The sequence below is a fragment of the Strix aluco genome, chromosome 2 (genome assembly GCF_031877795.1).
Source record: "Strix aluco isolate bStrAlu1 chromosome 2, bStrAlu1.hap1, whole genome shotgun sequence".
Classification (NCBI taxonomy): domain Eukaryota; kingdom Metazoa; phylum Chordata; class Aves; order Strigiformes; family Strigidae; genus Strix; species Strix aluco.
This window is the reverse complement of record NC_133932.1, coordinates 39,821,864-39,849,044: the sequence shown is the minus strand read 5'-3', so window position 1 is coordinate 39,849,044 and position 27,181 is coordinate 39,821,864. Positions and strand designations below refer to the sequence as shown.

Genomic DNA, 27,181 nt, shown 5'->3' with positions numbered 1-27,181 from the left:
TGGTTAGCAGGGAGTGCCAACAAGCAAACTTAAACATGTGAGGTCCAATTGGCTTTAGGGAAAAGCATGAGTGGCATGGAGTTAAGGATGATAACACAGAATCCCTGTCTTCCTTGGCTAGACCTAAGAACTCAGCTGGCAATGAGCACATTTGAAGGCCCAGAGCTGCCTTGCAAGACCTAAAAGAAAGTCAGCTTCTAGAAATGTTATCCCTATGCCTACACCACTAAATATGAATATCTGAAAAACAGCAAGAAAAAACTTAAAAACTTCTGTTTAACTGTCCACTTACTATAATTCCTACTCTGCAGTATTATTTCCACTGTGGCAATCAACAATACAGAAGTTCAAAGTCTCACTGTACGTGGCTGTTTGCACACATTATACAAGAACCACAGCCAAGAAAACTAAAGAATGAGTTTCAAGTTTGTACTTGGCAAACAACTGCATCCCATTTGGAGAGCTGGTTCAGCATAGCAGCTGTATCAAATTATTACTCTTTTATCTCGGATATTAAGATGAGATCTTGGCTTGTATCTTCCACAGAGGAAGAAAGGTGAGTCCTCCTTGTTTTGGTTACAAAACCACCAAATAATTCCACTCAGTGCTCGACTGAGAGAGCAGAGAACACACTGCAAATCATGATACAGCTCTCAAACTGCACTTTGCTCAGAATGACTGCATTAGTCTCCCATATTAGTAATAATTTTAAACACACAGATGAACATAAACATTTAAACATCTTTATATCCCTTCTGCTTATCTGTGTTACGGCTTTTCATTGCAAATAAATTTTACATATTTGCTTTTAGCAGATAAGGGAATGAAAAACAGGTAAAATATGATGTCTCTTGTCACTTATCCCTCTAAAATGATAAAAGTATTCATCAGTCTCCAAGGAAATGTCTTGGTTCATGTGTATGAAAAAAAAAAAAAAAAAACACAACAAGAGAGACAGCTAATACTGCACCCAAGATGAATTTACATTCTCTTCTTTCTTGCCTTCCTTCACTGGTACATTTTTTTTCTCCTTTGGAATGTATTTATAAGCCTCTTAATTACTTTCAAAAACAAGGAGAAAAAAAAAAAAGAATAAAAATCCCAGGCATACCAGAAAAGAGAAAACAAAACCAAAACAAAAAACAAACTACCATTTAAGCATAGCAAGGAATGTAAGACTTCTTTGCTTTCCAACCCAGAACATTCTGTTCTGAGGTCTGAGTTCCTCCTGTGGTGCTCCCTGCAAAACTATTCCAGGTGGCTTCAGTAACCAAGTATTTTACATGGGAAAAAGGAAGAAAGATCTAGTGTTTAAGGCACATGATGGCAGGCAATCTGGTACCAGATGTGTCACAAAATTCTGGCAGACAACCTGGTCTAAACACATGACTTCTTAATCTTCAGCTACCAGGAGGCCTTCAACAAAACCAGAAATACAGTACCAAATTCTCCACTGGATTTTTTACAGCTGGTCAGTGTGGGAGTAAAATACTACCAGCGTTAGCCACAAGGGGAGATCTTTTTGTCCCACATTGCACAGGTGTGAATGACTGCATATGGGCAGTAGACTGTGAAGAATCACATCAACGAGACAATTATAATTTCTCATGTATCAGACCTACCAGACAACCCAGCTACCCACTACACACCCACTAAGTGGAAATCAAAAGTGCTTTACTTAAAAATAAAAAGGAACAGGAAAAAAACCCAGGCTATTTGTCCTAGAGCAGTTTCAGAGGTAGAAGTTGGATGGCAAAGTATGTTTACCATTAACCTACCATTTAAAAACAAAAATGCAAATCACAAAAGAATTAAAAATGCACCCCAAAAACTCGATACAAAAAAAAAAAAAATCTAGATTTTTATTTTTGCATATCAGACAATTAAACGCTTCTGCAGTAAAACAGAATAAAAAGCACAGAGTCTTTGTAGGTTGCATGACAGCTTCTTTTATTTGTACATGGAGCATGATGCCATTCAAGGGTGAGTCACTCTAATCATAAAAGTTCTTCACCAAGCAACATGACAAACTGTTCTCCCCAGGGGACTGATTTAAAGCACATTTTCCAAATTTCAGCATTATCAGAGACTAAAAAACACTGAATTTTCTGAGCAGGAGTCAGCAGAAATAGGCCTGTGGTATCTTACTAATTTAAAGACAGAGCAAAAAACCACAATAACAATTCACCAAAGAAAGTCTGTTAGTCATAAATTCTCTCTGCATTTTATCTTTGGCTGACAAGACCAGTTGTAAAGCTGGGGAAAGAAAGAACGCCATGTCCAAAACTTCACACACTTTGCTATCTGTGCCCCTCTGGTATGTGGCATTCTTTTAGAAACTGAAATTCACAGCTAGATTTTGAAACAGAAATTTGCCCTTCAGCTTTAATGATGACCATGGAAAGGGTCCTCCTAAGATCTTGTTCTTGTAGGAAACCCATTCATCCAGCACACAATTCCTGTGTATCGCGGCATTGCTCCAGACACAAACCACAGCTGAGCATGGCAGTTTGTGTTCATTAATCCCTGCAGTGGTACACTGATTTTCAGGTACTAGTGCAAGTTGGCGTGCAGGCACGCGTAAATGTTTAAGCTTGGAAAAGTCTTTGTGTGAGGACACCGCATGTTCCTACATGCCTCTCTCAAAGAGGAGGTGCAAAGCCACTAGGCTTAGAATTTATCCTTCAATTTAAGAAAGAGTGGAAAGGATTTAATGGAAAAACTGCAGTGCTAGAAAACTAGACCTGCCATAAGAGGGGATACGTGCCCTTCCTCTCTTTTCCATTCCTTCCTCTTTCAGCTAAGTGACCAACACTTCTAAATATAATCTTCTTTTACTCATGCTTGGCAAGTGCCAAACACTTACTGTATTGTGATTTTTTACGAAAGCTCTGCTTCCCAAAGTCATGTGCAGCAATCTTTTGGGATTTTTAATACACTAAGACGATCAAGATTACAGAAAAAAAAAAAAAAAAAGTGACTCCTAAACAGCAGGAGACAAAATAAAAGTTCCAAATATTTTAAAGACTTGTGATCTTTGAGACATTTTTGGTTTTGGGATGTTCATTTAGGACTGGGGGGGGGGGGGGGGGGGGGGGGGAAGGAAAGAATCACTAATTTGTTGTTCTTTCTACTATCTTCATTGTCTAACAAACCTTGAACAAAGCACTGGTAACCCTTGTCCAGCTGTGATACTATTTAAAAAAAAAAAAAAAATCTTCCTTCTTTTCTGTTTTAAGAAACTGGTCATCCTATCGGTAATGCAGTTTTCCTACCTTCAGACACATTCAGTTTACGGTCCAATAAAACCTCTATTAAGCTCTTTTAACGCCCTATAAAGCTGATTTAATCTTGAAACTGAAAGCCAACAAATGACAGGTGCTCATCCATTTTGAGCGCCAAGTTATTTCATGTGAAAAAATTGCTTTGTTTCTGGAAGATTACAACAGTTTTACCCAGCTAACAAAAACTAAACAACAAAAAATCCCAAACTCAAAAACTAAATACATTAAAGAAACATAAGTCACATCTAAGTATCTCTTAAAAACATGAGAGAACCTTTGTACTGTGCCAAAGGGTACAACAAAATAAGCAGCTTTTTGCCTGGGCCAGGAAACACCCCCGCCCCTTGTTTAATTATTACCTCTTTCATGCTTTTCCTCAGCAAACAGAGATGGCTTTCTAACTACCTTTGAAACATTCTCTTCTTCTTCCCAGGGTGACACCAGATTCCTTGTATGATAGGAATATCTTTAACCTTTTGAGGCTTCCTGGTCTGCTCTCTGTTCTGAAAATTAGCAGTTTATTCATAGAGCTGTATCTGTGAGATACTAGGAAACTATCTCAGCTTTTTTTTTTTTTTTTTCCTCCTTTGCCAGTAACAATTTTTGCTCTTTTACAGAATTTGTTCCTGGATTGTTTTTTTAAGACACCCTTAGAATTTCTTTATCTAGAGTAGATCACCCCTCAAACAACCTGCCACTGCCATGACAGCAGATGTGTGTCCCTTGATCCAAAAACAGCAAGTCGCTTGAGCTCCTTTATGGGTGAAAGGTTCTGCTAAACTACACAAAAATTTCAGCTTTCTTCTCAAAAATAAAGTCCTCTAGCACAGTGAGTGTTAGGAAGTCTGAAAGTATTATGTGAGTGCATCACATTCAGACTTAGAACCTGAGTAAAAATACACCCAAATGTATTAACACCCCACTCCCTCCTTCCAGAATGTAATTTTAGAATACTTGCTAGCCATCTGGGTGGGCACACAGAGGAAACTGTGTGTCTAGCTCAGTATTCTTCTGATGTTTGGGTTGGTAATATGCTTGAGTGTCAAATGGCCGTAACACACAGAAAACAGTACTGAAGATTCCCCTGTTCACAGGCCTGCCTGCATAGATGGGTGTATTTGTGTTATTTCACAGTCCGAGTTAATTAGATTACTGCCTAACAAAAGAAACTCACACTCTGAAGTAGCAGAACAGGACATTACCATGTTATATCATGCCCTAATCCCAAATCCAGACTTCTGTGACTTAAAATATAAACATTACATTTCTGTCCTATATTCTGAAAATGTGAGTGAAAACATAAGTCCGATGTCCTTCCACTGTCATGTGATGAGGTGAGCCACGTGTTCAGTAATGCTGAGTGACTGTGGAGTGGTATCTGAAGACACATGTAAAATTTTACCTGTGTGGTTTGAAAACTGGACAGAGTTCACAGTATCAACTTCAAATCCCAAAACCTGTAACAGAACACAGGAATATTTCTTTTACTAACACAGCTTTGTTCATACATCATCAGTACCACAAAACACAGAAAAGATTCTTGTTTCCCAGTGCATATTTGAAAGTCTTGAGCACTGTTTTAAAGTGAAAGCTCAGTAAACATACATGCAACATAAACAAACAATGCAGTGCTTTACTACAGCAGTGGACATGGAACAAAAGTGACACTGGCAACAGCACCAGAAAAACAGAGCTCTGGATCCTCAGGCTAGAGTTCATCTGGGGATAAGGACAGAGAGGCTGGTCCACCAGCAATCACTGAAGCCCTGAAGAAAGCTTTGGCTAGTCTTTCTTGGCAGGAAAAGCAGTCTAAATTTCAAGGTACTAAATTAATGCAAAATACAGAGGGAAGATGCTGTTAGTATTCCAGAAAGCAAATCTTTCTAAAAGGAGGACAGGAGAATCTTAAAAGGGATTAACATTATGAGCCATGCTTGAATGTCACTAGCAGTTTCTTTACAACTAAAAAAGAATAGAAAGAAATCACAGAGAACTAATTTGGGGCATGATTAGGCAATCAAAGGGAGAGAGCTCTTAAAAACAAAGTAAAAAAAGCCTAAAGCATGCTCCAAAAGCCACCTGCTACCTTGCATTACCAGCAATCCAAATATTGAAATATCCAAGAATCTGCTAGTGCAATCAACAAACACAGTCTTGTTGCCCAAAAAGAGATAAATGTTAGGAAAATAAGAGCATCGAATCAGGAGAAAACCAATGAGGATTTTTACCTTGACAATACCTGCTTGATACAGACAGGCATTGCTGCTCAAGCCATTTTTAGACATTTTTCTCTGCCACGAAAGAAATTTTAATGCAACAGTGACATAACAGTCTGACATTTAATATTTGTTTCCACATCCTACTTGCTCTGAGTAAGAATTCTACTCAAAAGACAAGCTGCTATATATGGCTCAGTGAGTCACACCAGGAGATAATAGTAATGATGCATCGCTGTTTATGATCCACTTTCAGGCAAATTGCTGGGGAGGGGGGCGTGAACAAAGGAAGCTTTTGCTAGTCACGTTTTTCCACCGAGACGCATGCAACTCCCTTTTTATCACGAAGGCAATCCCTTCATATATATTAAAAATATCTGGGTGTATGATGCCAGACATTGGATTTTCCCTGTGCATGTACTTTCTCTCACACACATGAAAGCCATTAAGCGATAAGACCTTTATTTCAGACCCCGGGCCGTTACAAGATGGACGTATATGCTGCAACAGGTAGTTCCTTCTGCCTGCAGGTACTGCATTTCTGTCATTTCACAGCTCAGAGTCCACACAAGTATTCACAGAATAAGTTGCTTCTTTCAATATATAATAAAGGTTTCTGTTCATCCCTAACCAGAAAGCAAAGTAATCTTACATTAATGATAGACAGAATGCTGGGTTGTCTCAACCTAATCAAGTTAAAATTAACCTCAGCTTCTACTCTCACCCCAGTTTCTTGTTTCACCTTGGTGGATTTTATTTTAAAGACCCAGGAATTAAAGGGGTGAGAACACAGCAATACTGTTATGACCTTGATGTTTGCACATGCTCTTCAAAGAAATAAATGAGAATACTTCCTCTAACCAGACTGTCATCCCATATTCCATTCCCCTCCCTGCAATGAACAGACCTAAGAAGTTCTTATTTCCCCTCAAACATCTTAGCAACAATTGTGAATTAATCCATTTCTGTCCAATAGTTAGATCACGTCTCTCCAACAGTTTAACACCTGGCACTACAGAATACACTTACTGTGATTTATGAACGAATCAGGTTTACACTTAGTGCTTTAGAGAAGAAGAGCACACACAACTGCTTGTAGGGAGGGCTGTTCTACAACACAGATAAGCACTGTACCAGCTGATGGTCACCAGAAAGTGCAGTCCTCCTTTGCTGTCTCCACCAGTACTAGCTATCATTTGATTTCTCAACAAGCTTTTCTGTAGGATTAGGGATTTTTGGTTTGTTTTGGCCAGTTAATCTGCTTCAACCAGCAGAAGGGAAAATACAAGGGAAGCGACCTCTCGAAGACAACTAGATGTCAGGTTAGCTTAGCTGGACACTTGGTAAAAGAGAGTTAAAGAAAGTGCTTTTGAATAGTTGAGGAAAAGTCACCGACAGCTCAAATTCAGCACGGGAACTTGATATTCACACTTTTCTCACTAGTGCAAAACAGACTAAAAAGCCTTTAGAGGTCTCCATAACAATCACTTACTTGGTGTTAGTCTACTCTGTCACAATTACTAATTTGCCATAAAGTTTTGTTTTGAATAAACATACATGACTACTCTAACACACCTAATTATGCGATTCTCTATTTCTGATACAACCCTCAAAATAAGTCACAGTTTTCTTCAAAGAATTTCCCTCTACAAAGATTCTTATCAAAACAGAGTAATTAAAATACATAAAATGTCATTTAAAAAACAAAGTATAATTAGAAAATATAACTAGTTCTACCTTTGAAATGAGAGCTACAAATGTTGAGGTCTAGGCTTAGCATAAATTAATTATTAAACTAATTAAAAAGAATGATGAAGTTAAGTTCAACCAGTATGAATTGAAAAGTCTCGTGAAATTTAGTCATCAGAAAATAACCTGAAAACTGTGTATATTTAAGTGCTAAAAGCAGCTTTTGACAGCAATCATCTCTTCTATGGCTACAGAGAAAATTGTGTCTTAAAAAGAGCTACACAAACCAAAATTAACAATTTGATCATTTAAAGTGGATAAGGAAATATTATCTTCCTCCTTCAACCAACGATTAAAAAACCAGTCCTAGTAACTATCATCCTTGCATATCTAAAGGTCCACACATATCAGAAACAGCTTCTGAGTCATTGTATGATGAATACTTTCCCTGACTACAAAGGGAGCTGTATTCAAAAGATGTCTTGTTAACTCTTTTTAATATATACAAATATCTTTAATTTCTTGGGCAGAGCTAACAAAAAGCACTGATTATGAGGTTTTTTTAATTTAACAGTTCTACCCAAACCAGAGGTTAAATATATCTTAAGTGAAAGTTAACCACCTAATTAGAAATGATTTTCCTATCTATGGACCTATAAAACTGAGATCAGAGAAAACATATTGAATCAGATAAATCATACAAAATAAAGTCTATCTCTCCTATTTGTAAACAAATGTACCAAATATCACCCAAAATGATGCACTTAGCTGGATATCAACAACTTTTTCAATGTTATAAACCAGTAAGAATCAACCTTTCCTTTGGAATGATGAGAAAGTACAAATTCAACTCAAAACTAAACCCAATTATTTATATCAAGTTTTTTGCTTGTTAATATGAAACACATTCAAATTACTTATTTTAATTCATAGATTTAAAATCAATCCACTTCAGTTACTGATGTTTTTTCCACATACAGAAACAAACCTCTTCATGTTTCTTAAACAAATACATATATATGTGTGCCAGTCCAATTGTCACCTCAACACCTTTCCTTATTTCATGAGAAAAATGCTGTAATTCACCAAAGACTGCACATGAAATGGTAAAGTGAGATCTATAGGGTAGTTTTGTGCTGTTCAGTCACCAGTGAACAAATTCAAGCCAATAATGGTTTATCATAGTCCACTGAAGCGCGCAGTTGTCTCTACGCTTTGCTAAAAAATACAGCAGAAGCCACAAGTAGCACTTTGCCAGGTCCACCTGTGTGACAAATGCCTCTATTGAGATACTGACAGTTTCACCTTATATTCCCTGATGCACCTCTTTGCCTTTTCTTCCTGAATTCCTTTGCATATCAGCCTGCTACATTTGCAAGATAACCCAACTTTGGGTGTTGAGCCTGACATTCTTCTGTGTGTGTACACACTTACATGTTCCTTGCACCTCTGTGTAAATAAACTGAAGGAACTCATTCCCCTTGGATTTTGCCTATGTCAGAACTAACGCCTTCAGACAGTATTTGATTAGTGTGAGGACTGAGCTTACTAAGAAATGCACAATAATGCTTAATTTATTGCTTCTTTATACCAGCTTGTAAATAGTTTATACCTGCATTACTTCCCCTGCTTCCTATAGAAAAGAGTCCTGTGGTGTTACTCCTGCCTCTGATTTTGGAAATGTATTACAGCAGATACTCTGCAAGTGTCCGGGTCTCCAACTGCTAGGGACACACATCATCTACATTACCCTGTTTTGGATGATCTGGTCTTTTACAGGCCCTCCAGTAGAGAACAATTCCTGGTTTCCATGCTCTCCCTCTGCTGTCATTCTGTGTAAGTATCATTTGCCCACAGAACTGCAAATTCTGGGCAAATCTAAACCCATAGCCAGTTTGGGTGAGGACGATAAGTGCTCTTCAAAGGAAAAAGATAACTGCGTTCACCTTAAATTTTCTTTGTAAGACCCAAACTAAGGTTGCCTATATCAAATCACATCACATAGTGACATTTACTGTGATTGAAATATCAGAAAAATGAGCATTTCCAACGTATTTTTTAAGCATCTTCAAGCAAAGGAGGCAGAACCATTACATTACTAAAAATAAATCACAAAACATCAAAAAATGGAGTAGTTTTGTATTTGGAAGGCATGGTTGGCAGATCTGAATGACACATTTCAGAAAAATATTTGGAAGATTAAATCGAAATACACTGGAGCAAAACGCATTTGAAGAAACAGCTAGCATGAAACACATACTTCAACATTATGCATGAGATCAAATCGGGCTTAGTTCTTCCTCACAAATAACTGAAGGAAAGGGACAAACCTTTCCTTCATCATGCAGTTCTTCCCACAGTGCAGAAAGCGCTATCCCAGCCTTGCAAAGAGAAGGTGCATCGCCCATGCAGGCGCCTAGTCTACAGAACTATCAGAAAGCACATCCTCAAACTAGCAAGGGAAAAAATCCACACACAAGAAAGAGACTTCAAAATACATGGACAATCTCTAAAGGTGTTGACTCTTTTTGGAAAACTGCTTAGTCTTCCTAAAAGCACGGAAGTAATTTAAGCTTATATCCAGTCACCAAGCCACAACTAAAAAGCAAAAAAATTATTCTCCTTCAAGATTCAAATTTTACAAGTGATACCACTTTTTTTACTAGTAGAACAACCTCAAGACCTAGAGAGACAGACAATGTTTGAGTTATATACATTATATATATAGACAGAGAGAGCTAGATCTCAGTTCTGGTTCACCTCTAAAAATGCAATGTTTTGGACTTTGCTACTGTGTTAACACATGAGCTCTGTTTAAAATTTACAGTCTCTCTTCCACTCCCTTCCAGAAAACATTTCAATCGTACATACACTGAAAAATGCTATTTCTTTACCACAAAGAACTAGAACCTAAGATTGTTAGAAATGAAAGATTACAAACATATATTTCCTTCAAGAGGACAGCCCAAGTTGTGTCTGTTATGTAAAAGGGGAAGATTGTAAAACAAGAAGAGAAAGAAAACTAGTCCACATTAAGGAAAATTGTGAGTGTAGCAACAGAGAAAATAACAGAAAGATTTTGAAGCAGATGCAGCATCTCAAATTCAGTTTTAATGATTGCTAAGCTTTATGTTTATGTTTGTGTAATCCACATTATGTACCAATGCTCTGGAGACAAATAGAAGTACTCATTTTTACCTCCTAATCCTATGTGGTATTTCATTCTTAACACCACTTGAGATGGAAAACTAACTTCAAAGATTAGCTCTGCCCCAGAGTAAATATTAATACGAATTCTCATTTAATAATTTTATTTACTCTGAGAAATGCTTAGAGAAATGTGAAAAGCTGTTACTGAACTGCTTATGTTTAAAATTTATATTGCAGCTTTACTATGTTTCTGCAGGGGAAAAAAGTAAATTTTCAAAAGTATTACATCTTTATAGTACTCAAGAAGTTATTTTTCCTTGCTTGTATTCAGTTTGGGGAAAAAAAAGGGTTTTTTTAAAAGAAGATAAATATCTTAAATCTAAGTGTGCAAGAAAAACTGTCACTTGAATTACATGAACTTCTGAACTGAACTACGTTTTATTGCTTTCATGGGTACTAAACATTAGAAACAAACAAGAAAAACTTCCAAGGCATTATATGTACATATTTAGAGAAAGGGAGGTTTAGAGGGGGCTGAGAGAGATGCTGTGGAATCACTGTTCTTGGAGATTTCCAAGACCCAAGAGGACAAAGCCCTGAGCTACCCCGGCTGAACTCAGTGCTGACCCAGCTTTGAGCAGGCAGCTGGACTAGAACCTCCCAAGGTCCCTTCCAGCCTGAGTCACTCCATCATTCCATGATACCGCTACATACAAAAAGCTCAGCTTTACCCGTTGTAGAACTCCCTGTGTAAAATCACACAAAATATTATCACCTGGTACCCATCCTAAAGTTCTGGCTATAAGGATAAAAACCAGTGGCATGGTATGTTCACACTACTAACTATGCCAGCTTAGTCAGTAAAGATATGTCCTTTGATGTTAAACCATCAGTGGACCGATTTAACTAAAATGTTTTAGTTTGTACTTAGACAACCTTAGAGAACAACGACCTAGTTCTGCAGGAATGAAATTCAATTAAAAATACCTCTCTATTCTGCAACATAGTCAGTACATATTTCCCTCTTTGGGCACTGGGTTTATACCTCCGGTGGTATTTCATTTTAAGGTTTGAAACTAAAATCACAAAGCAATACTGCAGTTCAAGTTGGAGGAAAAATCTAAAACAATGAGTAAAGGGGAAAGAAAAAAAAAAAGAAGCAGTGTAAGAACAGGGAAAAAAAAGATTGTATAAAAACAGACTTTGCAAACTGCATACATGTTTCTTCCATAGTATTTGTGTCCCCTGATACATGTTCACAGGTTGCTATCTGTATTTCATGAAACAAAGCCATCCAAACTCTCCAGTTCCTTCAAAGTTCTTAATTTTGTAAAATGTTAACTTTACCACACCAGAACACATCAAAAGCAATTTTCCCAAGTGAGCCCACAAACCAAACAGTTTGTAAACCACAAATCCAGGGAAAATATCAGAGGTTGAAGTTGCAAATCAAGCTCAGCCAGTCATTCATACAAATTATTTTATTGTGAACACAAGGTACTTCATTTCTTGTATGCATAATTAGAGCTTCACATCCAAAGCTGAACCACAAATGTGCCACAAGTGAAAATCTCACTAGATAATTTGTTTGTTCACATCTCTAAAAGTTGAGTTTATCTCCAAAGGAAACACAGTTTGACAAGAGCACTGGCTGAGAAGAAAGAAGGAACAAGATTCTGCTAACCAGAAGAAGAGAACCTTTGAGACTACACTTCTGAAAGGAGGATTTGACTTTCATGCATCTAGTTGTCCCCAAAATAAATGCAGCACAGTATTATAACACTTAACTTCCTTGCACTTCAACTCTTCCGTTTTGTAGTAAGATACTTGCTTTGTAAGTAAAGTTTATGGAAAGGATGAGTGTTTCAGTTAATACTCAAATGATGAACCATCCAAGCCAGGTATGTCCTGTCCTTTGTGCCAATGGATGGCAACAGACTGATGAGTTATAACAAAGTAGTAGCAAATATTAAGAATAATGAGAAGGTTGGTTAACACACACCACACAAGTGAATCAAAACCACCCAGATAGAGCCTAAAAAGGCAACATGGTGAATTATGCACAGAATTCCAAATCAAGGATTCAGGTATGTAAACTCAACTGTATTACTGATTTGGTTTCCTTTACAGGGCAAGATCAACATGCAAGCACATTTTCAGAAGCAACCACTAATATCGGCTGTTTTCCTACTCGATAACTACATTGTGATGCCTAGGAATGATTCACAAAGTCATGAAACCCAGGCAGATCTCAGCACTTTAGCTTAGAAGTGACAGTCAGGCTTGTCTATACCGCAAGCTGGCTCCAACTCAGACCTACGCTCCACTAAAATCTCTTGACTGAGTTTAGAGCGATTGTCTCTGCAAAGAAAACAAGTCCTTGCAAAGAGCCTGAGAAGCGAGAAGTCGTGACAGATACTAGGATCTGGTTTTAAAACAGTTCTACAGAGCATATTACCCTCAAACCTTTCAGTGTATGCACTCATCCTCCTGGTAAAAAAAAGCATTTAGTGCTACTGAAGGATTTCTCAGCTAGCAGCACTCTTCATTAAGACATAGAAGTTCCAAAGCACAAGAAGATCATCACAGTCTGATCTCCAGATCATTTTGCATTTCCAAACCCTTCCTAACCATTGTGCTGTCATTTAAAGAAGTAGAAGGAAAGCATCTAGAGAACACGGTCTATCAGTCTGCTATCTTAAACACAGCACTGCTACAGATTTCAGTGACAGAAGTTGTAAAAAATAAATGCTGTTTCAAATACTGCACATTCACCTCCTTAAAGCATTAAAAATAGAAGCCTTCCAAGAGCCCTGTGAAGTGGACAAGTGTTATGCTCATGCGGAACCATATTATCAATAAACAGCAACTGGAACCATATTATCAGTAAACAGCAACAAAGGAAGGAGACCATCATTCCGCAAAGCATTGTGCTTAAACTAGTATCCCTTGAATTCAGATGTAAAAAGCTCATGTCCTGTTCCTCATACACACAGTAATACAGCTAGGAACAAGACATGGGTCCCTCCCAACCACAAAAGAAGAGCCTGGGGAATTTATGCTGCACAAAATCAGTGATACTGCATTATATGTGTGCTACCATGATCTCTACAGTACTTTATAATACATGTGGTCTTGTACTTTGTTTTTCAGAACACAAACCATGCCACCTGCTGCAACAACTGCAACAGATACAAAACTCCTCTATTTCTCTCCACAAGTTAAGGGTTTTTTTATGGAAGCCATCCAATATACAGAAACCACAGTGTTTAATTTGCAAAAACTAATGGAAGCACATGACAAGCCAAGGGCTTCTACAGAAAGGAAAAGAAGTCCTCAGTTTCAAGAGCCAGTCACCTCTCCAAGTACTGGGGAAGTGCTTTGATTTATATCATTTAAAGCACACAGCAGCATTTTAAAAAACAAATGAATAGTTAAGAGCAAATCCTACATCTCAAATATACGCAAAATACAAATATACATATTTTTTTATTAAGCTTAAGAATATGTGTGGTTTATCGCAACAAACAACTATGACTATGAAGTTTAACTAACAAATACTTAATAATTGCCTAATTACAGTCTTACTCCTCTGCCTTCACAAATACAGTTAATAAAGGAAATTCAACAAGGTGAGTTGGCATAAAGCACTTGAATAAATGGACCTGAGCCAAAAAAGAAGTTAATAGCAGACAGTTATACTAACAGACCATGTTCAGTGCCCCATGCAAGGGGAAAGCATCTCAAAAGTATCAACCAGCAGACCCCCAGGAATCACTGTGTATGTACTGAAATCAAAACAGGTGGCCTGCTCAGGACAGCACAAGACACATCTGATTAACTTCAGAGGACCTTTATCTGAAAGTATATGACAGCAACACAAAACCAATCAAAGGCTTGAAGAGCCCACTATATGATCATATTTTCTTCTAGAGGACCTACCTCCTCACCCACATTTAGATCACATCTGGCTTTATTGCTGTTAACAGGACACACATATGGTAGGCCCTACATCAACAGGAAAATTACTCCTGTAGCAATGTAACACTGACAGATGCATCAGACAGAGGAAAAGGTTTTATAGCATAAAGACATACATTAATAAAGGGGTTCCAAAGACTTAAACAGACACAATTTATGAGGAATTTTTAAGAAATTGTGTGGTAAGTCCCCAAACCACTGACTTTTAGTGGAGCATATGTATAATCCACAAACTGAATTAGCTAGTAATACCTGTATTTGTCTATAAAATCACTGTATCACATAAACCAAAACCCTTCCATCCCTTCCAATTTTTTTATATATGCTAAAAGTCATTAACAAAATTAACTTTAATGCCACAGTTAAAATTACCCTGTCAAACAAGGTAACTGAGTCTGGGGGAGGTTTTTTGCTAAGTAATGGTAGCCACACTTTCCAATAAGGAAGTCTCTGTATCAGGCCATGAAACACTCTACATGTCCATTGTATTACAAGTCATTTGCATATATGTGCTGATGTTTATGTACTACAGTTTGGAACTTCATCTTACACAGCCATCACTGTAATTTCAATGAACATCATTGCTCCACTGTAGTCCTCTGGACATAGAACAGAAACACATTTTAAAAAGCTGAATTTCTGTAATCAAATTAATTTGGAGGGGGAGAAAGAAAAAGGTTTTCCCAGTTGCAGCTTGCACTTCTCACTGTGTGCCAGCTCTTTCACTTAATTGCACCTCCTTCCATTTGATACTGAATCAAAAAACATACATTGTACTGGGTGTAGAAAATTAGAACACAAATTCAGTTTGAGAAAAGGAACTTGAGAAAAAGAAAAAGCATGTCCTGGCAATTAGTGAAGCAGGCATAATTGCTGGCGTGGGTTGATAAACCAAACTGAAACTGCTATTGACTAACCCAATCTCTTTTTTCTCTTTCTGAGCTTTTAAAAACCACTCCAAGTAGATAATGAGAACTCTACATATAATATAGCTGTATTTTAGTGCAGCATTTGACAAGGCACTGCAAAGAAAAATCATTAAGACATTGGAGATATTGTGCCAGGATAAAAATACAAGAGCAAATAAACTAGCTTGGGAATAAGGATGCTGGGGGTATGGTTGGTGATTCATTAATTTGGAGTCAGGTACCAAATAGGCCACCTCAAATTCTGAGGTTAGAAATAGACAATTACAAACAGACAGTAAAAAAATACAGTAGATGACCTTTAGAAAAAATAATTTATTTCACCAGTGACAAAGACAGACACAGGAAACACAGGAAAGGCTATAACAGATATAAAAGAATGGTAGTTGGATAGTATCTGATACTTGTTAAAAATGAAATAACTTTATACTCTTTAAAAAGAACTACAAAATGCGCTATATGAAGACTATACAAACAATACACACACAAAAAAAAAAAAAAAAAGAATATATGAACAAACTGCCTGGTTAGAAATGTTCACCCTCACACTAAAAAAAAAAAATTCCCTGAAAAAACACAAACCAGCATGCCTTTCCCTACCCGAACATACCTTTCACCTCAACTTCTTGGACTCTCAAGTCAAACTCCACACATCTCTCAAACTCTTTTCTGTTTTCTTTCCTTCCCAGCTTAGCTTTCCAGTTACAAAAGAATATACATGACAGGAAGCTAAGTGTGGAGGAGTCTGGGATATTTTATATATACTGCAGCTACATTTATTTGATGCTTCATTGTTGCACTGTGGCTACAAGTTCACAGGCCCAACAACCACCAGCAGGAAAACACCTCACATTCCAGGAAAAACAAGACAAGATGATCACCTCGGGTAAGCTAATGCCAGTTTCTTGAGTGACACTCCCTTTTCACCTCTATCAACTGCATACCAGTTTTCAGGATTTACAAGCTGACTTCAGCACTGGACACCACAGAGGACATACTAAAGACTGGAGCAGAAAACAAATGTCCCTCTTCTCTGCCAGAGCAGACTGCAATTTTTGTCAAAGTCATCTGGCAAAATTGGTACCTACTGCAAATTTGCAGACGGGCTGATCTAGCTGTAACATTGTGACCCTTTGAAGAGAGAAGACTAGAACAGCCTGAAACTACAGTGAATTTGTTCTCAAATAGTGTATTTCTTGATTTTTCTGAAAGGGTCGCAATATAAGTACATATCTGAAACATAATCAGGCCAAATTCAAGATAAGTATAATAGGGCCTTAAAGATGCTCCTCCAAATAAGACTTGGAGACACAGCAATGCTTCAAAGCAAATACTACCAGGTCACTCAGTTTTACTTTCCACCCTGACAGACTGATTGGTATGCATTGCTAACTATTCGATCCAAGATACTAAGATGACATAAAATACATGTCTTGATCAAAATTGCCTCTAAGCCGTTTCGTTCAGCACTAAGAAATTCCTTGTTCTACATCATCAGCATTTTTTCACAGGCTGCTCAAACAAACAGCCTCTTGTGCCTGCAAGACACATATGCTCGTCACCATTACTCCATACATTACACCAGTTCAGTTCAGGATCGATCCAACTGCAGAGTCGAAAGATTTGTGCTATAGCTGCTCTATTAACCTTCCTATGGGCAGGAGGTCATTCCTGCCATCTGGGGTGGGATGGATCTGCAAGCCACTGATTTATAAGGGCTAAGGTAAATGAAAGACAGGGAAATAACAGCTTCTGTTTCTCCCTTTGTTCTTCCCACTAAAGGACAAACATAAGAAAAAGGAGAATTAGGTGGTGCTGTGGATGTCTGACTGCCTTCCACTTGAGATACATTCTCCCCACATCCTGAGACTGTGTACTGTTAGGTAACAGTGACTTTAGATACTGATTTCAGATTGAGAAATTGCAGTTCACATATTCTTTGAAAGTTATAAAATCTGCAGGTTCACTACAAATTTCAGATTCATCATCTTCATGCTGCTTTTCTACACTTGGATTAATTTGACAAAAGCATCATACTTACCACTGCAAACTCCTGCCAACTGGAATCATGCAGCGCTACACAAGGAAGTGTACGCACAGTGATTAGGAGAGGCAGACATACACAGCAGCAATAGGCCCAATAGGCATGGACTTAACCTTATTTATTTTAGTGAATTAAATGGGGGAGAACCCTACAATACGTTCTTTTCCTCTGATTTTTATTTTTAGTCCTGCTGTTCATATTTTGGATAGCTAGCTCTCTAACCACCAGTCCACTAGCAAGGCATGGCAAGCCCACTTATGTACATCTAAGGTGGAGTAATCCTACAAGAAAGAGTTTTGTTTTATCCAGAACACATGCTTTATTTGGCTTTCTTAGGGAGACTATGAATGAATCCCACTCTCCTACAAAGCTTTAGATGTTAAACTGCAAGATAACAGATGTTTGTAAAAATGGAACAGAAACAACTCCCTGAAAGAGGGGTCACGTTATGTAAAGATCACACCAAGGCCACCACAGGGAAAGAATGAAGCTTCCAGAGAACAGTTAAATGTCTCACTAATTCCTTCAGAACAAGCAGATGTTTTCGATAAGAGTGTACTTTGAGGAATGTTTCCCTCAGCAGATGCCAGGTGCAGAAGCCTGGGGCTTGCTCCTGCTCTGGCACCTCAGTTATGCCAAAAGAGCTGTCTGTGGGGCTGCACAGGGAACTGGATCTGGAAACTGACTCACAAGATAAATAAACATTTTCGTCTCTTCCCTCTTTCTCAAGTTATTTATAACCTGGATGGCTTCTCTGAGCAGTTCACCACATGGCCTGACAAAATGACTTTCCTTGAAGAAGTGGACAGCAAAATAGTGCAGGCGGACGAACCAGCTGGTGGTGGTAAAGAAAGAGCAGGAGTTTCTCAATCTGGCTTTGCTACTGAAACATGCAGATTGTGAATCTATATCCTAGAGGATAGGTGACAATATAAAACCTCTCAAGTTTAAACACTAAGTTGCCATATATTTGTTTGGTTGTTGTATGAATGAGCAGAGGCACAATGTTACTTCCACTAACTATAGTGAGAACAGAAATGACCATCCCCAGTATAAAGCTACCGACAATATTTGACTACAAAAGGAATGAGCTGTGACACAGATTGTACCTTGTCCTGGTCCAGAGACAGCAACAATAAATAATTAATGTGCTGCAGGAAATACTATCCTTGCTGGCCTCAGTTTTAACCATTTTTTAAACATTATTTTCCATTTTTGTTAGCTGCTCAGAGTGTCTTGATGGTTTCCACAGATAATGTGGTACCCAGCCCTATGAGACAGGGGCTGTACTCCGCCAAGAAAGTGAGAGTAACCACACTGAAGAGATGGATGGAAGGATGGATGGAAAAAGAGCCTTCCTCCAGCCTAAACTTGTTCAGTAGTACTTATCACACAAAATAAATGCCGTAAAATACATGAAGATACACAGATTTTAAAAAAAATACCTATATATTTTATTAGATTTAGGCCAAACTTTACTAAATACATCACCATAAACTCCAGCATATAATTCTGCAAAAACAGTATCAAATTTTGATAATTTAGCCAATACTTTTTTGTTATTATTTTCTTTTTCTTTCCTCTTCCAGAAGATGGGGACAGAATTACCATGTACAGGAGCTATGAACAAACACAGTAAAATTCAAGAAGAAGACAAATAATTCAGTCTTAACAATAAATCGAGAACTATTAAGGGGAGTATAAAAGAAAACACACTTGGCTTTATTGGCTAGCAATCTGCCAAGTGAATTAAGAGAAAAAAATGTTGCCTTATTCTGATATTGTGGGACAGACCAACTTCTTTGAGAGTTTCAAGTATGATGACCTAATGAATGTTATTCTTGAAGATTGCCATGGATTCCTCCCTTCAGCTTATTAATGTCACTGATAGCTGTGTCATGCTTGCTTGAGATTTCCACACAGATCCTCCTCCGAGAGGTAAAACATGACTGGACCCTGCAGTGGGGAGAAGGGGAACAGTTGTGATCAGACTGGAAAGATTCTGCTAGTCAGGAAAACTATTTACTTCTGCTTTTGGAAACCACTGCACCTACAGATCAGGAAGCGGCTCTCCAGCTTTTCCTTTGCCACAGGGGAGAGACTTACTATTTTCCAGTATGTGCTCTAGCACCTCCTCAATCCCACACATCCCTCTGACAAGAGGTGCTTTGTATTCCCAAGAGAGCAAAGTTAAATCACCATGGAAGGATTTCTAGTCAGCCCAAACTAGTCCATATGCTTAAAACTTACATAGAAGAACAGAAGGTGAAGTGAGATTTGCTTGTTTGGTTGGTTGGTTTTTTTTTTAAATGAACCACATAAAGATTTTGATATCACAGTTCTCTCTCCTTCTCTGGATAACTGTTCTGGATGTTAAGGGACCTGGAGCTCAGAGGTGTCACAGATAAATTAGCACCAGCAAATACGAGTCCTTAACAAAGACTTGAAAAAATTCAGATAATTCAGCATAGTAATATTTTTTTGCTATGACAAGTTACCCCACTGCTGCCAAGCCACGAGATGATGAACTAGTCTGGCTTCTGTTGGGGCACATAATATCTATCAACACGGATTTTCTTGGCATGTTTCAAACATTATGTTCATCATTATTTTTTTTTTTTCCCTCTGTTGATTACTATACAGCTGTACACTCCATCACACATAGTAATTTCAGAAGAATGGACATTTTATGTACCAGGACTAATGTCCAACTCCTCACATTAACCTTGCTTCACCAACTCAAGCCTGTTTTCCACACAACACAAGCAACTGAAGTGGAACTTCCACTTGCATCTTTTCAGCCTAAAGAGGCTAAAAATACCTGCCTGGCATGTGTTCAGTCAGCCATGGATTGCTGTATCCCTTATGTAAAATGACTAAATATGTTCTTCAAGGAAAGGTGACCATCATTTTTGGATATAAATAGAAAAAAATGAAAAGTAAGATACAGCACTTTGCTAAAAGGGAGATTTTAGAGAAGTATCAGTAGCTTTGTATGTCACCTATTTTTCCTGGATGTACCTTCGTACCGTCCTCATATATATAATTAAAGTTTCTTTTTATTATTTCAAATTACATTTTTTATTTTTAATACATTTCAGTACATTTTAATATATATATATGAAATTAACTAACCTGAAGCTCATTTTTTTCAGAAATGTGACCGCTATTGACTCTGTTAACTGTCCTTGTTTATACATGAAAAAAATATTCTCTCAAATGTTTCATTTGGAGCAGAAATAAGACATAACACTGCAAGAATTCAAAACCAAAAAAATCTAAAACTTAAAAAAACCTAAGGTCATTTCCTAACAAAAAAATGCCTTAAGCAAGTAAACACTTGCTACTGAGTCTCTGAGTACATAATATTCTCCACACAAACAGTGCAAATCTACCTTTAGGCAAGGTTTTCCAGTCCTTTAATAAGATTTGCAATTTCTTGACAACTCAATTTTTTTTTTTCCCAAAGAAAGTGGGTGAATCAGGTAAGGCAGTTTTGCTTGCTCTGAAGTCAAATACTTGCACATACTTGTAGACACCAAATGGGATCCTCCTTAATCTCTCCACTTTGCTGTGTTGTGTTAGATGAAAAGATTACATTTTATGTTAAAAAAAAACCCTACTATTTCTTCACTACAGCACACATTCCAGTGTAACTTTTATGTCAAATATCTGCCTATGCCTCTGTATAGTTCCAATTTTTGCAATGTACTATGAAAAAGTTAGCAAATTGTAATAATAATCACTGTAAATATTTATCATCATCTTTTTAAAAAGTTTAAAATGCCAACTGGTCAACTGGCCCCATACACATACCGCAAAATAAATTTTAATGCATCTTAAAATTTTTTTTCAGCTTTTCAACTGTAATATACAATCAGCCTGTGGGAACATCCCTCAGCATTTCTGTATTTTCATGACTGTATTTTCAGGACAAAAGGTTATTTAACAAGTTGCCACAATTACATGACTTGTAGGAATAGTTATGGATACTACGACTCAACCTCAGATGATGATGGTTCAGACAGCCCCACACTGTTAGAGTCTCTGCTCATTCCTGTCATTTAGAGTCCATAGCACATCAGCAGTCCTAGCTGCACTTCTTTTAGGCAGGTTGAAATTACTCTAATTTTTCAAATTGATTATTTTGTATTAGTAGTTGAAAAGATTTCTGTATAAAGTTTGTAAAGAAATCTAGGATCTCTCAGTTTACAGTTCTACACAAACATAAACTACTACTGTTCAGTAGAAGCGACACCCCAGTATCATTCCCAGTTCTTTGCCTCAGTCCAGTCTGTCTTCAAGCAATGTTAAGAGCTGGAAGAGTGACACACACACCATCTTTTTGTCTTTTGAGGAATATTCCACTTTCTTGTCCTCTCTCAGTCCTGTCCCACTCTCCTCCCCTTCCAGCTTACTATCCAGGTCAGAAGTCTATCCCCTACAATCTTCTCAGAAGTTCAAAGTTCTCACAGTACATCTGAGCTCCTAGAGAGCCAGAGTGATCCTTTCTTCTTAGGTGGTTAATCTGGATGAGCACTTCTAGAAAGTTCTGGTAAAGCCTTTCCCTAGAAATTCAGATTGCCAGGTAGGGAAGTACCTTGTTAGGACCTTTTGGATTACAGGCCTTTTTCACGACTTCACCTTGCTTCACCAGACTTTTGCAACGACATATACTGACATCCACATAATAAGAAAATGTTGTTTACATAGCTATGAATAAGCCTTCCCAGAGGGGTCGTGAGTTTGTTTTTTTTAAATTCATCTGCCCTTTGTTTACCTTTCTTACAAGAACAAAAACAGAGGCAAGGAAGAAAACCAGGCTTCCACAAGCTTCATTTGAAGTATGAACCTAGAGCCACAATTCTTGTCTCAGATATGTAATTTAAGACAATGTTTGGATGTTACAAAGAGCAAATAAATACAAAGACAAAAGAATGTATTTTTTGTTTAAGGGTCAGGCTTTTTCAGCCTTTGATCTGTAACAAAAGTAAGGGCTAGCCAGTAGGAACATTTCTTACTGTTATTCTGTAAAGCCTTTTGACTGATTCATCCTTCTTCTGACTTGTATAATTAACACAAAAGAAGTAGATTTTGAAAAAAGTAACATCTTAAATGAGAGATACTCTTTATCTTCCTCTCTTTCTGTACAATACTTAATCCATTTGATTACATTATTCAACAAAAGAAAGAAAAAAAAGCCTTAAACTTTTTTGCTAGGGCAGCAGATAATAATTAAAGATAGGTTGATACTGGTTTTGATACTCAGCATATGAAAGCAAAGTATACCCTTGGCCGAACAGTGCAGTTCAAGACTATCCTTAAATACCAAAGAAATTACCATCTGTGCTAACCAAAGTTGTTTTCCCATCTTTTTTACAATTAAGAAGGAGCTAAAAATGTAGACTTACTGTTTCTTTTGCAGAAGAGAATCACTGAGGACTAGTCTCAGAATGAGAATCATCTGCCCTTCTAATACCTGAGCAGACAACTATTTCCATTTGGCAAGGGGGGTTGGAGGGGAGAAGAAAAATCACTGAACAGATTTCAAAATGCTATCTTCTCCTCTATTGTAGAAGCTGTTTATGGTGGTGTCCTACAATTCAGAACAGACCACTTTATTCTCCAGACACAAATAATTAATAGTATTTGTCCATGCTTTTAGCTCCATCTTCAAGGCAACCAGATATAAAAGGAAATCAAGAATTAAATACTTAAAACAGAGACAAGATTTTCTCAAATTCTATGAGTGTTAGGTGGCCAAAAAAAAACCCCACTACATAATCATGTTCTATTAGCATTAGCAAACAAGGTAAGAACAAAAAGTACAAAACTCTCTGGATCTCATTGTTACCTATACATAAGCAAAGATAACAGTTTCTGGCTTGCAGACAGGAGTATAATCTAGTCCAGTGGCAACCAAATGCTAATGTCCAGTGCCCAGGTCAAACTGGGTGCGACTTGCTCCTGTCCCTTCCTTGTACTTTCAAACCTATTTCTTGGAAACTCAGAGAGGCCCAAAGGACTGAACATACAAACCAAAATACTCATTTCACAAGAGCTGATACTATGATGGACATAGTATATGAATCTTAAATTCGCCTGCCTACCAAAATTTTCCTGATGTTCAGAATTAAGTACCTCTGCTGATCAGAGATGAGCTTGCCCTTGTGTATGCACTCTGTGGTTTGAGGAGGACTGTAACTCCCTGCTTGCCAGTACTGCACCCTTTACTTACTGCCACATTCTACCTACCTAGAAGGTGGGGCGGGAAAGTTAAAATGTTATTTAAAATTAACAAGTAAGAGATCCCTCTAAGGAAGAAAACACATAAAAGTAATCTTGAATGGCATGGTGAAAACATACATTTTTATTTTATATCATAAAAACTATGACAACATTTAGTCAAGTAGGAGAAATGTTCCTTGGTGTTTTAAAAGTTTATGTGACTGAGAGTGGCAACTCCCTAAGTTAATGTACACCCTACTGCTCTTCCTCTCTCAAAAGGCTGGACAATCCTAAACCACTTCCTGATACCAAAAGCTGCTCAGGTTACACAATTGTGAAATAACTTAGGACTATTTTAAAAATAATTCAGAACCACCTTCAGAATTAAAGAGATAGTAAAGTAAGTAAAGCAAGTAAAACCTATTTAAACTCTTGACAAGGCAGAATTCAAAGCACAGTTGAGGACAGTTCACTTCCCAGCATTTAGCTACCTGGAAAATCCAGGTGTACGTTCTCTCTAAGACCTATTAGTTAATCTAGAATCTCAAACTCCTTCAACAAATGTATTTTATCCTGAAGTGGTATAAAGGGTTCTAGCATTTCTCACTCAGCTACATTACTTCCATTACTGTAACTGCTCTAATATACAAAGTTTCTTTTGCTGTGTTTGCTATATAGAAAGCGTTTACCACATACTTCACACACAAAGTGCTTCCACACACCTACTTTTAAAATACTTTTTAAATACTTTAACTTCTAGGGTAACGGAAGCCTAGGGTAACAGACAAAGCAAAACCAACTGGTTAAAAAAAGACACTAGAGAGTTCTCTGTTGTGCACACTGCTATGCTGGCTATTGCTAATAAATAATAATGTCACAGACTTCCACCAAAGATCAACTGATTCAAATATGACTGATGTTTTTGCTGAAGTCTGCGAACAGCAGGTGAAACCACGTCTGGTTTTCTATTTGGATGCTGCTGTCCAAATGCAGATTCCTGAACTGTTCTGTCAGGATTTCATCCCATCAGACCTCACATGCACACACACAAGCCTGTCTACAAACATCTTGCCCTGCAGACTCAATATTGATGAGCTCAGGAGGAAGCCTCATTTAACCATTACTGGTTCAGAAGACCAAAGTAAAAAACAGAATGGGAAATAACATAAAGCATGCCAGATTTGCACCCATCCTCAAGACTAGTATCAGGTTTCATTTTTATCTATATATAAAAACAATAAAGAGACTCAGGTTTGTAATTGCTTTCCTTGTTCCAAGAAAACATAAAGAAGGAAAGTTTCACTTGGTGGCAACTTGCTACATCTGATATTCTAGCAAAACCAGAGTTTAAATAACTTTCCAGCAAGCACAGCCTATGTAGGATTTTCAAGTGCAGCCTGTAGTGATAGGAGTTCAGTTGTTCCCCAACTAACTTCTTTCCCCCCACCTCAGCAACTTCTTGTTACGAGGAACATTATAGAATGTGAGTATGATAGCTTCTTAAACAGAACCCAGCTACAAGATCAACAGGACTTTTTAACTACAGAGGTATTTTATAACGTCATAGTCAAGGAACTAAAGACACAGGAACCAATTTGTCAAGTCATACAAGACACCCATACAGAGGCTTATATGCCCCAGAAAGGCTGAGTTACAGAAGAGTAAAGAGAACCTTTCACACAAAATTGTAATGAAGACAACAGTTTAAGAGACTGGAGATTTCTGGAGTAAGTACTACTGTGTGCCCTTCTGCTACCACAAAAATAGCTGGGAGAGGTGGGGGGGGGGCACAATTTAGAGATCATTCTGTTAGGAAAGGAGGGACAGCTGGCCTGCAGATCATGACAGCCTTTCCAGCATGGGTCTCCACATACACAGATTTTCCCACAAGACATAGATTTCTTATGTACATCACCCTTCACCATATAGGAATTTTCAAGAGACTTGGTTACATTATAATTGGATGGTGATAAGGGGCTGTGATGTTAGCTTGTTGCCCGCCTGGTCTTGAGTGCATCATTTATCAGAGTATACCATCTCTCCTGTCTAGTCAAGTGAGATTACACCATCGTTTGTTAAGGATGAACCAAGACAACTGATGTCACAACACACTATGTTCTGGCAATGAGATTCTTCGACAGCAAGCTTTGTACAGCCACATGTGTGTCAAGGAACACAGGGCTCTTGATGGTAAGGCCACAGATTATCCCCTTACAATACAGACACTTCACAAGAGAGAACAGTGAGATGTACAAAGGCTGGCCCCAAAGCACACCAATGTTTTCCCAATGTCAGCTAAACCTTAACAAGCAACTCTGAAGTCAGCACATGACAGCCACGAAGGCCAAGATCCAATTATACCCTCAAGCCCCAGGCCCTGTAAGCTAGCTTCTCCGGCCCAGCCTTCTACAGTCATTAAGTGCTCCTTATACCCTACTTACAGCTTCCCCCACATCCTCAGAAACCGAGGCGTGGGGCGTTTACCCAGTCCCAGCCGGAGGACTGGAGGGGCTTAGCTTTGCACCAGCACAAGGCCAAGGCCACCGGTGCGCCCAGCCCAGCCCAGCGCGCCCTCCCCACCGCGGGACGGCCACGGCCACGCCGTGTACGCGGGTCCACAGCGGCGGTGCTACGCTCGAGCAGGAGCGCCCGCCCGATGCCGGAGCACATGCCTCGGCGACAGCCGCAGCCGCCCGCAGAGCACCCGAACACGAAGCCGAGCAAACCCACCCAGAAGCACTCCCAGCTCCCCCCCTCCTTTTTTTCCAAGCCCGCTCGCCGTACCACAGCCTCAAGCTGGCAGCGAGACTCAATGACGCTGGCGGGAGCCGCGGGCCGGGCCGTGCAGCGCGGAGCCGGCGGGAGGCGCAGCCGCACCGGCCGCGGGGTGCGCGGAGACTCGGGACGGTCCCTGTCCCCCGGCTCCCCCCGGCCCCATCGCCAGCCCCGCGCTCCGGCCCTTGAGAGGCTGCTCCGGGCCGTCCCCTGACCTTACCCCCACTTGGCAGGAGGCGCCGGCCGGAGCCCGCCGGGCAGCCCTGTCCGCCACACCACCTGCCCGCCCGGCGCCCCTCGCCGCCCCGCAGAGGAGGAGCGGCGGGGCGAGCGGCGGCGGAGGGCCCGCCCGCGCCTGCTCACCTGCAGGGGAAAGGTAGCCGCCTTATTGCCCACGTAGCCGCGGACGACGTGGCTCTGGATGGAGAGCACCCGGCACTCGCGCTCCGGCTCCATGGCTGCGCCGCCCGCCCGCGCCGGGCCGAGGTGGCGGTGCTGGCGGCAGGAGCTGGAGGGGCGGGGGGGGCGGAGCGCGGAAGGCGTCACGCGCTCGCCCTCCCCTCCTGTCACACACGCCCCCCGCGGGAGCGCGCGGGCCCGCTGCCGCCCGTCAGGCGATCGGCGCGGACACCTAATGGCCGCCTCCCCCCGCGCAGCCCAGGGGGCAGGCGGCGGCAGCCGGCGCGGCGGGGCTGGGCCGGGCCGGGGGGGGGCGCGCGCGCCCACCGGCGGCACCTAACGGTTCCCCACCGCCGCCGCCCCCCCGGGCGCTCTCACTGTGGGTCTCGCCGCCGCGCTTCCGCCCCGCCGTCACGCCGCACGCGCCGCTCCCGCCGGGGGCCGTTGCTGTCACCGGCGTCACCCCGCGCGCGCCCGGCGAACCCCTCG

At 39.6% G+C, this 27,181-nt stretch overlaps 1 protein-coding gene across 3 annotated transcripts in view; it reads right to left on the bottom strand.

Moving 5' to 3' along the window:
- The window catches only part of PDXK (pyridoxal kinase), a 53,786-nt gene extending 26,965 nt beyond the window's left edge, over positions 1 to 26,821 (bottom strand). The window contains exons 1-2 of one of the 3 annotated variants that reach the window (XM_074814469.1): positions 26,657 to 26,821; positions 4,687 to 4,741 (exon numbers count right to left, since the gene is read on the bottom strand). In XM_074814469.1, the coding sequence (XP_074670570.1) occupies positions 4,687 to 4,741; positions 26,657 to 26,749 (148 nt within the window). In that variant the 5' untranslated portion in view covers positions 26,750 to 26,821. The remainder of the gene's footprint in view (positions 1 to 4,686; positions 4,742 to 26,656) is intronic. The other 2 variants (XM_074814470.1, XM_074814468.1) reach the window with 2 other exon arrangements.
- Between the last annotated feature and the right edge of the window lie 360 nt (positions 26,822 to 27,181).